General features: G+C 45.2%; 1 protein-coding gene across 1 annotated transcript in view; it reads left to right on the top strand.

Annotated features, from left to right (window-relative positions):
* Positions 1-5,171: 5,171 nt before the first annotated feature.
* The window catches only part of LOC122375110, a gene marked incomplete at its 3' end in the record, with an annotated part of 87,529 nt that continues 76,564 nt past the window's right edge, over positions 5,172-16,136 (top strand). Inside the window, exons 1-2 of the mRNA XM_043354304.1 lie at positions 5,172-5,702; positions 7,744-7,866. Coding sequence (XP_043210239.1) covers positions 5,644-5,702; positions 7,744-7,866 — 182 coding nt within the window. The remainder of the gene's footprint in view (positions 5,703-7,743; positions 7,867-16,136) is intronic.

Here is a 16,136-nt window from a genome sequence, read left to right as displayed (position 1 = left end):
AAGCTGCCTGAGATCAGTACTATTTCATTTTGATTTCCTATCGTCCTTGGTTCATCGCCTTTATCCCCAACCTCTATGGTTTGTCCTGTGGCTTATCCTCTGTGGCTTATTCCAAAACCCAGATAACCTGCATCTGATATGAACACGTGTATAGCGAGATGTCAGAAAGGCCGACAGGTGCGATACGCAGTGCATATTCATGACTCGCCTCCACCTTTGATGTATTCAGTCTGTTTTGATAACGATGTCAAGCACCGCCTCGTTAAACACATGCGTGCCACTTCAGTACACACTCCATGATATATGGACCAAACGTGCACATTACTGCTGCAGTTGTGATCAAGCTCAGCAGTTAAAATCTCTAAATGGTGTTTATCGAAAATGTTGACATGCCAAATGTATAACAAAAACACGTAATAGCAGGTAAAGCGTTCAATCAGCAACTTAGCTCCACTTTTTGACAATATTTCTGTGTGTGTCGTACAATATGCGTTCGTAGTTTAGTAAATCAGGTTTAATCATTTTTTTTTAATTTAGATATCTGAGCTCTCTCTCTCTCTCTCTCTCTCTCTCTCTCTCTCTCTCTCTCTCTCTCTCTCTCTCTCTCTCTCTCTCTCTCTCTCTTTCTCTTCTTCCTATCCTATCACAAAACATTCGGCTTACAAGACAACACACGCAACTTGCGCATCGCACACTGAGTGCCAACTTTGATCAGCGCTACTGGTGTTAACACATTGACTCGACCGTTCTTCACCGCCCTAACCCGTACACCGGCCCTCCTGTCATCAACTGACCCTCATGTGGTCAGAATACGACCGGACGTGGTGCCTCGGGTCACAAGAGGTCACCCGAGGTCACCAGAGGAACGCACGTTACCCCAGACTGGTCCGGTTGTGGGTTAGACCACAGACAGCGTTAAAGTCGCCGGTGCTAGACCGCATGCAGCGATGCAGTCTACAGTGTGTATTGGCGCAAACGGGAGCTACTTGCGTAGGTGTTTTCTTCAATGCTTTCACAGTTTTAGTTCACTTGAACCGTTGATTTAAAAAAAAAATTAAATATGCTAAGAAAGCAGCTATATAATTTTGCCCATTTGCAAACGATTCGAGATTTTCTAGACAAATGATATTCAAAGTCGTTGTTGCGGTCCCACTTATCAGGGTAGTATTTGACATTCATTCTATCATAGACATCGCTTGATCATATTGAGCAACACTACGACCCCAATCTACGTCCTCCTTCAAACCCGTGCGTGACATATGTCACTGCGACCACCTGTTTCTTACATGTTTATCGGCTGCCCAGTGCGGGAGCTACCTCACAGATAGATTGGGCAGTCACTGCTTGCGTAATGCTCCTGAAGAATGAATTGCCAAGTGTCCGGCGACCGGCTGGTTGATGCTGCCGCACATTGAAAACCTATCTTGGTACAGTGCTATGAAAACGATGAAAACCCCTTGGCAGTTGTCTTCTTGTTGTTGACCTAATATTTAGCCAGACAGCCGCTCTGTAAGTGATTTTGAACCACTGGGATCTAGAGGAGAAATTATATGGTCGCCGCTATTCGATAGTTTTACAGATAATCATAAAACCGCCACCTCAAGTTCTCATTTTAACCAATTTTGCTCAAAGACGGTCTCAAGACATTTTTCGGGATGATCTCAAAAACTTATTTCGATCGTTAGAACGGACTCTATGATATGATAAAATACAATGAACTATGATAAAATACAATGAACTTATGATAAAATACAATGAACTTATGATAAAATACAATGAACTGAACTGAACTGAACTCGTGCGTATAGAAAGCGATCGTGGAAGGCGTCACATGCTCCCACGTGGAAGCCGAACAATTATAGCTGTCGCTCGGGGCAGTAGCTCAAACGGGACTTCGATGGCTGATCGTGCTTATCAGATTTGGTAGATTACATCGGGAGATATGTCCACACAGTACACAGCTGACATGAGCAGAATGCTGGAGAAAGTTGCTCCTGTTTGGGGATGTAACTGCATGAATATTGGATAAACTTGTGAAATCCATATGAAAACCATCAGTTTCCATTTACTGTGCCCGTCTCCCTTTGCTCTGTCTTTTTCTTTGCCTGTCTTTGACTTTATCTTTGTATCTGTATCTTTCTCCCTCTCTTTCTCAATCTCTCTCCCCCCTCTCTCTCTCTCTCTCTCCCCTCTCTCTCTCTCTCTCTCTCTCTCTCTCTCTCTCTCTCTCTCTCTCTCTCTCTCTCTCTCTCTCTCTCCCTCCTCCCTCTTATCATTTATTACATATTACCCAGACAGCTCTGCGGGACACCCGTCCTGCCAGTGAGTCTCTAGGACCCTGGGAAAGTCAGCAGAGTCAGAGTCCGTGTGGCGAATCCCTGGTGTGCCGAAACGCTGCCCCCAACGGTGCTGCGACGGCTGATGGTCCTATCGGCCAGCTAATCTAGCTGTTATTTACCCGAGATGCAAATAACTCGTGAAAAAGAAAGACAAGGACCAGTCCAGAAGTGAAGGTATTCGGCAGTGAAAGTGCGCATTCCGAAAAATGTTTGTTGAGGTTGTGGTAAGCGTAAAGCATAACAAATATTGTTCCGTGAAAATCTTGAGTAGCATTGAGTATTATAGTAAAATCTACGCGCTACCTGGACACTCTTGCTGTCCAATGTCCATGTGAATGTTTCCCATTTTGACAGGGTCTCTAGAAAAAGGTCTGCTCGAGCACCCCCTGAAACCGTACTTGGGTACCGATATACCGCCCCTGGGTAGATCGGGTCTGTTTACGTTTCAAATGCAGCCAAACGTGACTAGAGGTGGCAAAAGGTGAAAATTTTCGGAACCAGACTCGAACCAGACCCGATTGGACATTTCTGGAACCAGTCGGACCCGGTATAAGTTGGCATCGAAACCAGTGGGACCCGTTCCCCAAAAGTCAACTAACATGCAAACTATTTGCAGGTATCATTAGTTGCATTATGTAAAACAGCCTGTCCCCATTGGGAATAGTTATGAGCTACAGTGCGCAAAGAAACATACATGAGCAAATGTTTTCTTTCCATTCACTTTATATTTTGCAATCATGTGTGGTGTGCAAATGTATGGCTTATGGCAGGACCCGGTTGGACCCGTCAGAAAATTTCCAGGAACCGGTCTGGATCCATATATGGGTGCAAACTGGTTCGTTGGACCGGGTCCTCGGGTCTACATTTTGCCACCTCTAAACGTGACACATTTCAATCTTTTTAATGTAACTGCATTAGGTATAATGGAAGGTGGGTTTTAGTTGTATGTATTGGCGATGTTTTTTTTTCTCTCTCCCTCTCTGAAAACTTACATGCCTGTGCAATCTGCAGTATTTCGATAAAACAGGCTCGGAATTTAATTGTCTTGTAAGAAGCATTCGAAACCATGCTGCAAAGCACCACAATGATTTTCTAGTTGGAAATCCGTCAATGTCATTATTATTGCGATACTGTTTCCCTTTCACACAAACGCAGCCCACGACTCTGTCACGATTCTTACGCTTGTTCCTACGCCTTATACACACGCTGTCACATGTAGCCGCAGTAAATCCGAGGATCATTATCCTAATACCGCTCTAGTTTCCGGTGTCGGGCCGGGCCGCGCGCGACTCTACCGGACGCCCGTCACAAGGTCACGAAAGATCGCGAAAGGTCACGCCCCAGGCGTGAGCCGGGGTAAACGCCGCGCCATACGCCACGCTAATTTAGCGGACAGGCGCTCAGCCCGGCACAAAGAGGCGTGGGGGTGTCTTACCGGGCGACATTTGATGCGGTGAAAGTTGATGAGGTTGTTAGAACTGATGGAGGTGGATATGCCACGTAGGAAGTTGTTTTGAAGGGGTGTACACCTATGGGTGGATATGAATTACAGAGAAATAGGAGCAGTGAAGTACGGGGTTGTTGGTTGAGAATTATAGCTGGCAGTAGGCGAAACAGAGTTGTCAGACTGAGATTAGTGTCACGGTATGTCAGAGTGATGCATGTGGGGTAGCTGAAGATAGGTATGTTTGTTCAGGTTGATTGTGGGTTCGGCTTTGTTTAAAGCCTGTAAACCCTGAGTAAAACCCGACATGCAGCTGTGTTTGGAAAACTGTATGGCTGTTTAACATATTTTTGACGGAAACCTCTTACCAATGAAACGTCTGAAATGAACAACCATTTAATCTAAGCAGATCACAGGGTTGCAGAGTTGTAAGTTCCTCATTATTCCGGAGCTGGGCCATTCCATACGAGCCAACTTTTGGAAAACGATGAAAGCTTTGTCATGATTACTGCAGTCCAGGGATGATTTTATTGATAAATTTGAAATATGTTTGGTTCATACCATATGTAGATCTCTGTAAGCCCCAGAAGTTTCAATGAAAGCAGCCTACATTCATTGACCTCCCTTACATCTAGGACCGTTTTAGCAAATCATTCAGCCTCACGAAACAAATGTTTGCTGGTAATTGCATGAACCGTAATAGTAAATCATTCAGCCTCACCGAACAACTTAATTATTGCATGAATCGTAAATACTTGTTTTGTTGAGTATTCCATAAATCGTAAAGGCTTTTTAGAAGTAGCAAAAGTATGAGACATTACGCGTTGAGACCATCCAAGTTGTGTGTTTCTTTGTTCTCGATTTTTGCTAGACTGAACGAATCGAACAATAGAACACGCAATACCCACAGGATTCCACACAAGCGTGGTAGGAACTTAAAAGGTTCCGCCCTTAGCATACCGAGAGCCCAGCCATTCCACGAGACATAGCTTACTCAGATAAAATACCGAAGAGGAGCATAGTTCACTGGCCAATCACACGACTGAGACTGACTGTGACTGACCTTGACTGCGTGACTGACGGCGAAGCAGTTGTTTGTCATACGGGCACCGGGAACGCTCGCTTCGCTGGTTTGTTGTTGGTTCTTTGTTGGTGTGATGCTACATTTATGGCAATACCAATAGCTGATTTGGACACAAATATCATTTGAGGTTCAGACTCCCCCTCCCCCCCCCCTCTCTCTCTCTCTCTCTCTCTCTCTCTCTCTCCCCTCACTTCCTCGCCAGTCGCCACATACTCTCTTGCTAAGGTGACACAGTATGGATGATCTAAAACGCATGCCCACATGCTATTGCCGATCGCACAGCTAACAAACTTCTGTCTATTTCAGGTGCTGAATTTAGCGTGATCGTCAGACGCCCATCATCTCAAAATACCGCCCGAGGCGCGGACACCTGATCAGCCCCAACTAACGAGAACCAAACGCCCTGCGGCGATCATCACGTGACCCCTAACGAGCGGCGTGTATCAGCAGCGTGAGAGGTCACGTGACAGACCAACTAACGAGCTCCAAGCCGAAAGAAAAGCCGTGGTGTGCGTTCGACCGTAGCTAACGTGCTGTGTGTGGCCTACCAGAGACTATTATTTTTTCCGCAGTGTAAATGTGAGGAGGTGTAAATCGTAACGCTGCGTGCGACCTACGGTGAATTTAGCCTCGGGCTATAGGTCATCTGACTGATGTAGCTATAGAGAAGACAGATGTGAAGGTATGCTCTTCGAGCAAGGTTTGATAAAAGTGAACAAAGTGTCGTCTTCTTAGCCAGCGAAGAAGTGCAGAAAGAGAAGTGATCTGAAGTGAAGATGGATTTTCCGTTTGTGTTCTTCAACGGGTCGAGAATGCCGCCAGGATTTCCAGCTATGTAAGTAGCATGTTCAATCCTCTGCAGAGGGTTGAACATGGGATTGCACAGACGGGGTAAAACTTAAAATCACAGATGGATGTTCATGGACTTTGACACTAAAGAGCCAATGATCATGTTTGCCAGACGGGATACAGAGGCTCATGCCTCTAAAGATGATCATGTTTGCCAGACGGGATACAGAGGCTCATGCCTCTAAAGATGATTTGATATAACGTCACAGCGTTTTTCTTAGATTGAGTTTACTTTGCCGTATATCGAGTGTATGATCTCGCAGCACGCGTACTGTACATACAGTGTACCTACACATATAGCTTTTACAAAGTCATGACATCTTATTAATCTCATCGGTTAATATTTTCCTCATATCACAACGTGACTTGTATGTACCCTTATGTGTTTCAGTGTGTTTCAAAAGAGCACACAGTGAAAATGCCCACTGTTCAACTATGCGGTCCAACACTGCATTAGCACGCGCAGTGGAAGGGTTGCGGGTACTACGCCCAGTGGAAGGGGGGGGGGGCGGATGTCGCCCCCCCCCCTAAGATCTCAGCTCCCACTGGAGCTAGAAAGACGAAATTTGGAGGGTAGGTGGGGGCCATGGGGAACTCTATTGTGTGTGAATTTCATGACCCTAGGTCAATATCTTCAAGGTCAAATGAGGTCAAATGTGGTCAAATCTGCCATATTAGCGACTTTTTTGCGTTTGCACGCCGATAACTCAAAAAGGTACCGGCCGATTTTTTTAATCTTTCACTATACGAAAGAGCAAACATTTGTGAGTATGTATGGTGAATTTCTAGATAATCCAACAATAAATATGGCAGTTAGAAGCCTACGAAGGGTAAGATGTCGCCGGCTGAGGCGGCAATTGGCCGACGCGGGAAACGCGGCAATTACAATTTTGTGTTTACACACTCATAACTCAAGTTGTTACCGGCCGATTTTCAAAATTATTTGACCATATGATTGCCTCTACATTTCTCAGTCTTCTCACCGAATTTGACGCGAATCTAATATAATCAGCGGTAAGGAGCGCGATGTAAAGACGGAACCATCCCGCCCCGGCACAGTCTACAATTCAGGCGGCGCGTAACGGCTAGCGCCGGCCGTCGCGCCGCCGCGCCGCCGCGGCGGCAGGATGTTTGACTTTACACCGCTATTACCAGAAAAGTTGTGAACCGATTTTCTTACTTCTTGCACGAGAAGATCCGCAATTCAATTCTGGACAGGTAGCCGAAATTTCACATTGATATTATGCTTGCGGCGCGAGTTATTAGCGAAAAACAGGAGGGGTGGGCGAAATCCGCCCCCCCTTCCACTGCGCGTGTTAGCCAGTAAGCTGTAACAAGCTTGGATCTACCGGAAAAGATCAGTCCACTAAGCCATTCTTTTGAGGATGTAGTACGACTATCTCTTTGTTTATCACGTCAACTGCATGTGATACATGGAATGGGATTCTGGCAACTGTCTGTGGTGGCAGGAGGATGACGTAGTTTCAGTGTATATCCACAAACGCTTCTTCATATACGACTGTCGAAATTGGAAATTTGTTAGCTGGCAACCTTTCATATAATGTCATGCTGTCTTTTTATCAATAATGGCTGAACCAGCCTTCCACAGAAAAAATACCTTTCTTTATCGTAAATTCCTTATCGTTATTTTGATATTCCCCATTTTGACCGGTTTTCATTACGCTAACTCTGAAATTTAGCCTTGATCACGATTTAGCCTCACCTTACGCTAAGTTACTGGCTAATATCTGCTGAGTTTGCCTCCGATTGACTAAACATATAGTAAGTCATGACAAAATCATGCTTATGCTCTGACCCCCGCTGAAATGATCCCCATGGCTCATCCAACGCTCATTACTAATCGCACACGTCACATGGTTATTGTCATTTGTGACAAATTCTTTGTCGCGTGCGACAAAGCATTTGCTGTAACAGAGGTACAACAGTGTAACAGGTGCACCTGTTGCACCTGTCACATTGTAACAACCACCACAACTGTCACACCCTCTCCCCCCCGCTGTTTCCAGCTCTGAGGAGAGTGAGGAGGTGATTTTCGAGGACATCAAACCGCTCCGATCGACCCTGTGTCTAGGACCCGGCGTCAGCTTTATCGACGATATCGACGACCTCGCCGAGATTCTCCGAGTCAGGTGAGAGAATAGAGCGTAGGATTGTGGGTGTCGGTGAGAGAGATTTTGTTCGGTGAGATACCAAGTGTCAGGTGAGATATTTGACGGTGAGATTCTGTGTGTCGGGTGAGAGATTTGACGGTGAAAATCTGTACGTAAGGTAGCCTTTTGCCAGCGAGATTGTGTATGTCAGGATAAATAGTCAGATTTGTTGAGCCTGTCTGGTCTCTCTAAATGCACAAATAAATACATACCTACCTACTGCAAGAAGGAGCAAGAGGAATGAATAGAAAGTCAACGGGTAAGAAACCGGTCAGCTGGCCAATGTTTAAGGTATTGAGGCTCAGAGGCGGATCCAGCTCAGAGTTTTTTTTTTTTTGGGGGGGGGGGGGCAAACCATAACAATTTATCTATTCTTTCCATGCCTTGTCCATAGGCGTAATGTTAAAATTATGCCGTTTGGGAGGGGCAAACCGCAAATGCCCATTTTGCCCCCCCCCCCCCTTGGATCCGCCACTGTTGAGGCTACACGTGCGCATTTCTTTACAACACCGTAAGCGATAAAACAGACTTAAAAATTGATTATAGCTCGATTTGCCCAAGCCCCCATGCCCGGCGAGACCCTGTATAAACGCTCCACTCCAAAATGGCCAACGGCAACGCGGTTCACGTCACAACGCACGCCGCTGGTGGGATCTTTCCCTGAGCCGAGCAGATGTTTTTCTCTTGGCTTTCCTGTCATATGGGTGAGCACGTGATCAATCGTCCACGCACCTGGGAAAAGACAACAATAGAGACCGCATTCCACGCATTCCCTTGCTGACGGCTTGTGTTGTGTTTCCTGGCGGATAGATGAGTAAGCATTAGTACCAATTTTGGCCACAGAGGCCGCTAGCGTGCAGAGCAGTTGCCGTTCCGCCGCTGAGGCGATGTGTTGTCATCTCTAGTTCATAAAGCGGCCGTCTGGTGGCGCTGCTGTAGCCTAAGTGTCGAGCAATGGGGTTTGGTTTGAGTTCCCACATGCAGTGGTAACCGCAGGGGCGGTTCTCCCATATAGGCAAGGTAGGCAGTGCCTACGTCAATTGCCGTCTCCCCTGCGTCTAAATCATCCCTATATCGTGACTTTTGTTTGCTTGATTGCTTTTGTTAAAAAATCTTTTGTTTCTCGTTTTTCAAAATGCGTTGAAACGACAGAGAATTTCCTAAACTTTTCAAAAAAACGTCACATAAAGATCGTACTATAAGAACATTGACGAAAACCTTTGCCTAAGTTGTGCCTACCTCGTCCTACTAGATTATCGACTATTGCCATGCTGAGGCTATTGAGCCTTTTGGTAGAAAAGGTCTAGATGGTCGGCACATCAACTAGGTGCTACCTTCTAACTCTCAAACCTAACTTTTTAATATGTCCATTTATCGTAAAATAAAGCACTTTTCACTTTATCAATTTTTATCATAAGTTCAGCGTACGTAGCGTTGTTATGCTTGTTGTGTTATTCTATTGTTCCTTAAAAATTATATTGAACGAACTAGACTCCTACTGAGAGACTAGTTTGCCTCTGGCGGCAGACGTGTAAGCTCTAGTTAAGTTGATGGTTTTTGTAGATGACGCTGCTGTCGCTGCTTGACGCATCCCGACTAAGCAATAAGGCTGTCTCCCCCTCCCCCTTTTACCTATTCCGTATTCAGCTTTCCTGCCTTACCTACCAAGTGCCTACCTACTTTCAATAGGTCAGCGCCGCCCCTGGGTAACCGACTGGTCGTCCTCTCACTTTTGCATGGGTTGTAATCGCTCGCATTGGCGTTACCTAATCGTTGTCTAGCATCGACCTCGCTTCGCCCTGCCCCTTCGGTAGGCGGTGGCATTTTGTAAACTAAATGAAGATCAATGGAGAGTGCCTCAGTAGGAGTCAAAGTTGTGATTGAAAGCGGTTGATTTCAACGATTTAGCCATTTTTGGCCAAGATCGGTTTAAAATGGAAACAATGATCCGGATCGAATGCATTCCGACATACCCACTGGGTCGAAATAAATTAAAAACAGAAAGTGTTACAGGAAATGTATTCACTTCCTATTTGTGGACCTTGTGTTCTTTTTTGCGTTTTGCTTATAAGGATACAAAGAAAAATATGATTGTGAATAAGATTGGACAAAATATGATTGAAATGATTGACTGAAGCTTGCACCCATACTTATGAGCAGTGATGCGGAGCCGTGAAAATTTCAGACAGCTTCAGCTCCGGCTCCGGCTTCGGATAAATAAAATCGGCTCCGGCTCCGGTTCTGGCTCCGGTTGAAATGTCATGGCGGCTCCGTCTCCGAATCCGGCTCCGGCGGCTCCGGCTCCGGCTCCGCACCCCTGGTTATGAGGATGTATGCCTACAGTCGCGTCGAAAACAGTTTGCGTGGGATTTACTGCGAGACTTATTGGGCGGTGAAGGGGAGGTCAAAGCGTTAGTCAGTAATCTTTGTAAGCGTGTGTGGCTCACGGAAACTCAAGGGTTTTATCTAGCTTGAATGCCGCTTTGGAAAAGCCGATTGGTCTCCGGCTTACTCTAGCTAATGCTTTGTTACACCACAAATAAGCGCTTTATGTCGCGAGCTTTATTTATTTATTTATTTATTTATTCAAGTGATCACCAACAGGGCGGACCCCCACTGACAGGCGAAGTCAAACTAACACTATACATGATAAACAATGACATACGGGCAAACAATGCAGACTGCAGAGTAAACAGTAGGTAAATATTACGATAAATATAGCTAAAAATATAATGCACAAAAATATGTGGGTTAAGATGAATAAAAAAAAAACGAGCTTGTAAAAAGGCTCTATGACTTTAAAAAGATGATATATGCTTCAAAACATGAGATTTAAAAGTCCCAGTGGCATCGGTAAAAAAATGTGCCCCTGGAACACTGCATAAAAACGAATTGACTAGACATGGTACCCTGTTGAATAAACCCCGCTTCACGGTGTTGACACGTGCACGGGGCTCATAAAACAGTTTCTGTGTGCGGGTCGACCGAGTGGGTATGTGCAGTGCAAAGCTGTTTAATATGTGGCAGCAGTCGTGTCTCCCATGAAACACGTTTCTGATGAAAATCAGATCATGCTGAATTCGACGTGAAGCCAATGACTGTATCCGGAAGTGATTTAGTAAAGCACTGTAATCCAGAGAAATGGAATGTCCGGAGTGCGTGTTTGATAAAAGCCATATTAGAAATTTGTGTTGCACTCGGTCGACCCGCACTGTGTGGGTGTCAGCCGCACCCGCCCATATCACACTGCCATATTCTAAAATCGAGCGTACACTGGAGAAGTAAGCACACAAAAGTGCCTTGCGATGAAATTTGCTTCCCTTCTCACCTGTTTGAAAGGATCGAAACAACAGGCCCAGGCTTCGGTTTGCTCTGCTAACAATGCTGTTCACATGAGCAGCAAATGTAAGCTTGGTGTCTAAAATGATACCCAGGTCACGTATCTCTCCAACATGCTCGAGTTTAGTGGCGTTGATAAAATACTCTGTCCGGACGGGTGCGCGCCTGAGGGTGATCGTCAACGATTTGCATTTGCTGGGGTTTAGGGTGAGTCCCCATCTGACGGACCAGGCCGCCAGACGACCAAGGTCCTGCTGGAGCAGTAGTCCGTCAGATGGCGAGACAATTTTTCGAAAAATTTTGACGTCGTCGGCGTACAGAAGGCACCCGGAATCGACTTCTCGCGGTAAATCATTGATGAACAAAGAAAAAAGTAGCGGAGCCAAAAGGGATCCTTTGATCTTTTAAGGTCATTAACGTTTGTCTAAGCACTGTAAACGCATAGACCGGTGGCTTCCAAGCCACGGTGTGTCTTATCTTTTGCGAACACTGAGAAGCAGCAACCATGCTTGCTCATAAATTTTAGGCTAGCTGCCTTCATCTTGACGAAACTGACAACACAACTTTGCTGCAGTAGACTTTGCTTGTATCCCGATGTTTCACAACCTCTCAATTGTTTGGCAAGCTGGCTAAAGAGATGTGCTCATGCGGCTTATGCGTGCATGCTCTTAGCTTTCAGGTAAACCAAGTTTCAAAGCTCATCTGATTGTAAGTTGAGCTGGTAGTTTAATGAGTTCTAACTTGCTAGAGCGGTATTGGTGTGTAAGACACTTACCCTGCATAGTCTCCCCAGCTCCCGAACCATCTGCAGCTATCTTTGGTGAAGCATAAAAGGCCTAAACTACAACGTATCCACTGACACTTCAAGAAACAACTAATTATCCCAAAGTTGTATGTAGCTCAGAGCCAGGCTATTTAGTCTGACTCAAGGCTAAAGAACTCCTCCTGACCACTGTTCTGCTCAGTAATGTATGCTGACAGACTCAAGACTGATGCAATGTTTCAAAGCGTCGTTTCCGGCTGTAATGAACCCCAATGTGAAGTGCCTCTTGGCGCTTAGGCTGGAATTTATTCGATTCATTTACCAAAAAAAATATTTCGGTCATTTTTGCAGGTTTGTTTAATGAAACTAGAAATAGGATCTTGCGTTTTTTCATCAAAGTTATGATCAACATATGTAGCAATGCATTTGTCCTCTGGGCACCAGCCTTTTCTGTTGATTAACTAAATTCTGTTGTCTTAACTTTTATATACCAGACGAATCAAAAGCCCTTTAGAAATGCCTAGCAAACGCCATCAAAGTCAACGATTACCTTGTTTACGTTGAATAACGTAATGGAGAGCTGAATGCCACGTATGGGTACTAGAGCACTTCACGGATAGGCTTTTTAGGATCCGGCCCGGCCCATATCTGGCAAGTCATATCCAGATCCGCCCATTATCCGCCTTTCTTTGAATATCAGAATCCGGCCCACCCATGGCCCGTATTGCAGCCAAACTTCCAAAAAATATCCGTAATAATCCGTTTCACCAATAACTGGTTTCACCCAAAACTGGACTAACAAATTCAATCTAAGGGACCAGCCAGCCATACATCTCACAGACCATCATGGTTCCAAAAACCATGCTTATAAAGCTAAAACCACATGAAAATCACCACATTGGTAAACTAGGTATCAATTTTTAACTTCAATGTTGAATGTTAAAATTTTGATCCGTTTTGATCCGGGTTCAACCTTCAATTCCCAAATCCGGCCCGCCCATATCCGTTCTTTTTTAACAAATTTAGAATCCAATCCTATCCGGTCCGCGGATTTATCCGTGGATAACGGATTTATCCGGCCCATGAAGTGCTCTAATGGGTACATCGGCTGAATCATTCAATCGCCGTGACCAAAGACCTTGACTCGAGATCAGGATCGTGGCCCAGGTCAATACCGCAGCACAAGGCACGTTTTCTTGTTAGGGCTATAGCCACATGCGTGGTCTCGTCGTTCTGTGTGCTTGTCGTTCCTTTCGTCGGCGGTAGAAGTGGAACCTGGCGCCGGGAGAGACATTTCGTGATCTTCACGAGCGGAGAATCCGGACTCACGACTCACGTACGGTTCAGACGACTGGACAAAGTGTGAACCTTGTCAGGCCGGGTCAGAGAACTAAAAGCATCCAGGCAATTCACAGCAGCAGCCTGTATTTTTTTCTTCTAAGATTGGCTGTGCATTGCATTGCTGTGGCTGTGGCATTTTTCGGTGAGATCAGGCCTTCTTTCATGTACCCCTGCTGGTCGTTCGTGACGCCATTGTAAAAGCAATGGGTTAGCGTTAATCATATTCGATCATGTTTAAATCCTATTAGGTCCCGCAATTTTTGAAACATCGAACAACGAACAGTACAAAACTTCATTCTTTTCAAAGTTGGTCTAACAACCGTCTAATAGTGAGACTTTCGCGCCATCTCCCGACTCCTAACTGCACCTCAGTCCGCCTGGATAAAATCGATGAAACTACTTCAACAACTGGGTCATATGTCCCGAAGTTCTCAAGCCACCTGGCAAGATGCAATTACGAGGCAAACTTTGTGAGCAATCGGTTCATCTGGTGAATGGTGGGATAGATGATCTTACTGGGAGCGAGTCGGGTGTTCTGTCAGCGCCTGACACTGACACACGTGGTCGTGAAATGTCCAACATGTCTTTATTCAATGAAATGAATTAAGCGGAATAAAGTTCATCCAGTGTGGTTAAGTGCAAGGATGCTGCAGGCCAGTAACTCTTGTCACATTGTGAGTGTGTATTCACGTGTTGATGTCCATCGACGTTGAACAGAAATTCTATTTTTAACTATTTTAACACAAAACAAATAAACAAATAAACAAACAAGCAAGCAAGCAAGCAAAGAAACAGACGGAGAAATAAGTACAAACAAGCAAACTCTTTTGAACCCACAAATATAACTGCTAACTATATTCAAAGTCTGCTGTAGACATACGTCATTAGCCTCAGGCTAATAACGTCATCTGTAACGGCATTGGAGCACCAGTGACGAAGGAAAATTGAGCTGATTTTAGCTCGTTGCCGAGTCCCCTGATATCCACTTACAACATGGACTGCAGGCTTGAAGGCGGCCATTTGTAAATATCTGAACTGGAAGGAGGGAACAACAAGGCGGAGGGAAGCTATGACGAAGTGACTTGCTGCTGTCGGCATTAACAGGAAACACTTACTGCCAATTTTGACCTTAATCTGAATTACGAACGTTCCGTCCCAGTTCTTAGGAACAAGTTCACAAATAAGTGCGACATTTGCTCCCAAATGAATGAACTTATCTGAGATGATGGAAGAAACGACATTTGGTTCATTTAGCAGAATTGTTCTCCAGAACAAATTATAGAAAGTGGCCAACTTGCTTGAAATAAATCAATCTATTGCGTGCCTCAGAATGAGCGTTATCCGATTACAGGACTTGACGTGAGCTCCGCACCTTTTTAGAACAGAAACTTAGCTATGTTATTGTGAGCGTTAGCAATTTTAGCAGTGAGTGAGCAGGAGTGCAGAGAGAAAAAATGGAATCGAAAATTCACAAATCACTATGACGGTCTTAGATCTCTGCTAATGACATGGCCATTGGCCACGAATCGTTTCCAAACTAACAACGATGTAGCTGGTAAGCCGTGAACTGGAGGTCATGTTATGTTCTCCAGCTTTTCAGCAGAAGCTGTATGCTGCTCTCCGCCTTTATCGTCCCTAATTAAACAAAATTTTGCATGGATCGGGATTACTGGCTCTTTTTTTCGTTTCAAAACCGTATGAAGGAACTGTAATGACATGGTCATTTGTCACTGGTAACAGCTCACAAAATGTAGCGGGAAAACCAGCGCGTAAGGTAATACAATATTGCTTTGAAAACTTAGTCCTGTTGTATGGTCCGTGAATCCGTAATACCAGATCTGGAGGCATCTTTAATTTCAATTTGGCCCATTCATTTCAAGCGAAGTAACTGTTCCAACTCCTCAATTTTCCCACGGAGTTAGCGCACGTCGTCCCGTTAGTCACACGGGCGGGTAATAATTTTGCGTGAGGTGTGTAAAAACCGGTATCAACGGTTTTCCTGTGCTGCCGAGTGTTGTCTGGCTTGTTATCATTTTCCTCTGATGAAATAGCCTCACCTTCATGACCAAGGTCTTTGTTACTTGGAGACACGAAGACGTCACGATCAAAATATATTTGTGAGGCTCGGGGATTCATTTACGGTTGCATGATATACATTGTTGATCGAGACTCATTTTTATTGAATCGTGGTCGCGTTAGATTCCTGTAAAGCCTATGCTGTGCTCTAATCGAATCCTTTAAGGTTGACATTTAAATGGTGCACCACCTGAAAATATAATACAATACATCAGACGAAACGTGGAAAATTCCGTCTCCTTAAACGGTTCCAATTGACAAGTCAAATAGCAGGCTCCGCTCACTGTTATTCGACGTTTAATGTTCCATGCCCTACGTAACCCGACCTCCACCATTCAAGGTCCTGGTCACGTCTATCGGTAACCCTTGAAGGCGTCTCTTCCAATGCCGCTACCGCCTTCATGTCTGCTCAGACGCCACATTTATCCTCTCAAACACACCCTCTTGGGCCGACCGAGACGACCAAATCTCGTCAAGGTCATCCTTGAGCCGCATTTTCCGAATACCTCGTCACAATAGCCGCGTCTGCGTCAGGGGCGTCTGATCCCGCGTCGGGCGAGCGGGGGACAATCGCCAGCCATCCTCTTGTTTGTTCTTTCCCACTTGTTTGTCTTGTGACCTGACCCCGAAGTCATTCGCCGCGCGAGGTATCCAGCATCCACTGCCCGCAGACTCTACGCTAAGCCTCTATGAGACAAACTACACAGAAGAGACTCTACATGCCCCGGGG

Source organism: Amphibalanus amphitrite, unplaced genomic scaffold (assembly GCF_019059575.1).
Source record: "Amphibalanus amphitrite isolate SeventyFive unplaced genomic scaffold, NRLGWU_Aamphi_draft 001777F_arrow, whole genome shotgun sequence".
In the NCBI taxonomy this organism is placed as follows: domain Eukaryota; kingdom Metazoa; phylum Arthropoda; class Thecostraca; order Balanomorpha; family Balanidae; genus Amphibalanus; species Amphibalanus amphitrite.
This window is presented reverse-complemented; position numbering and strand designations above follow the sequence as displayed.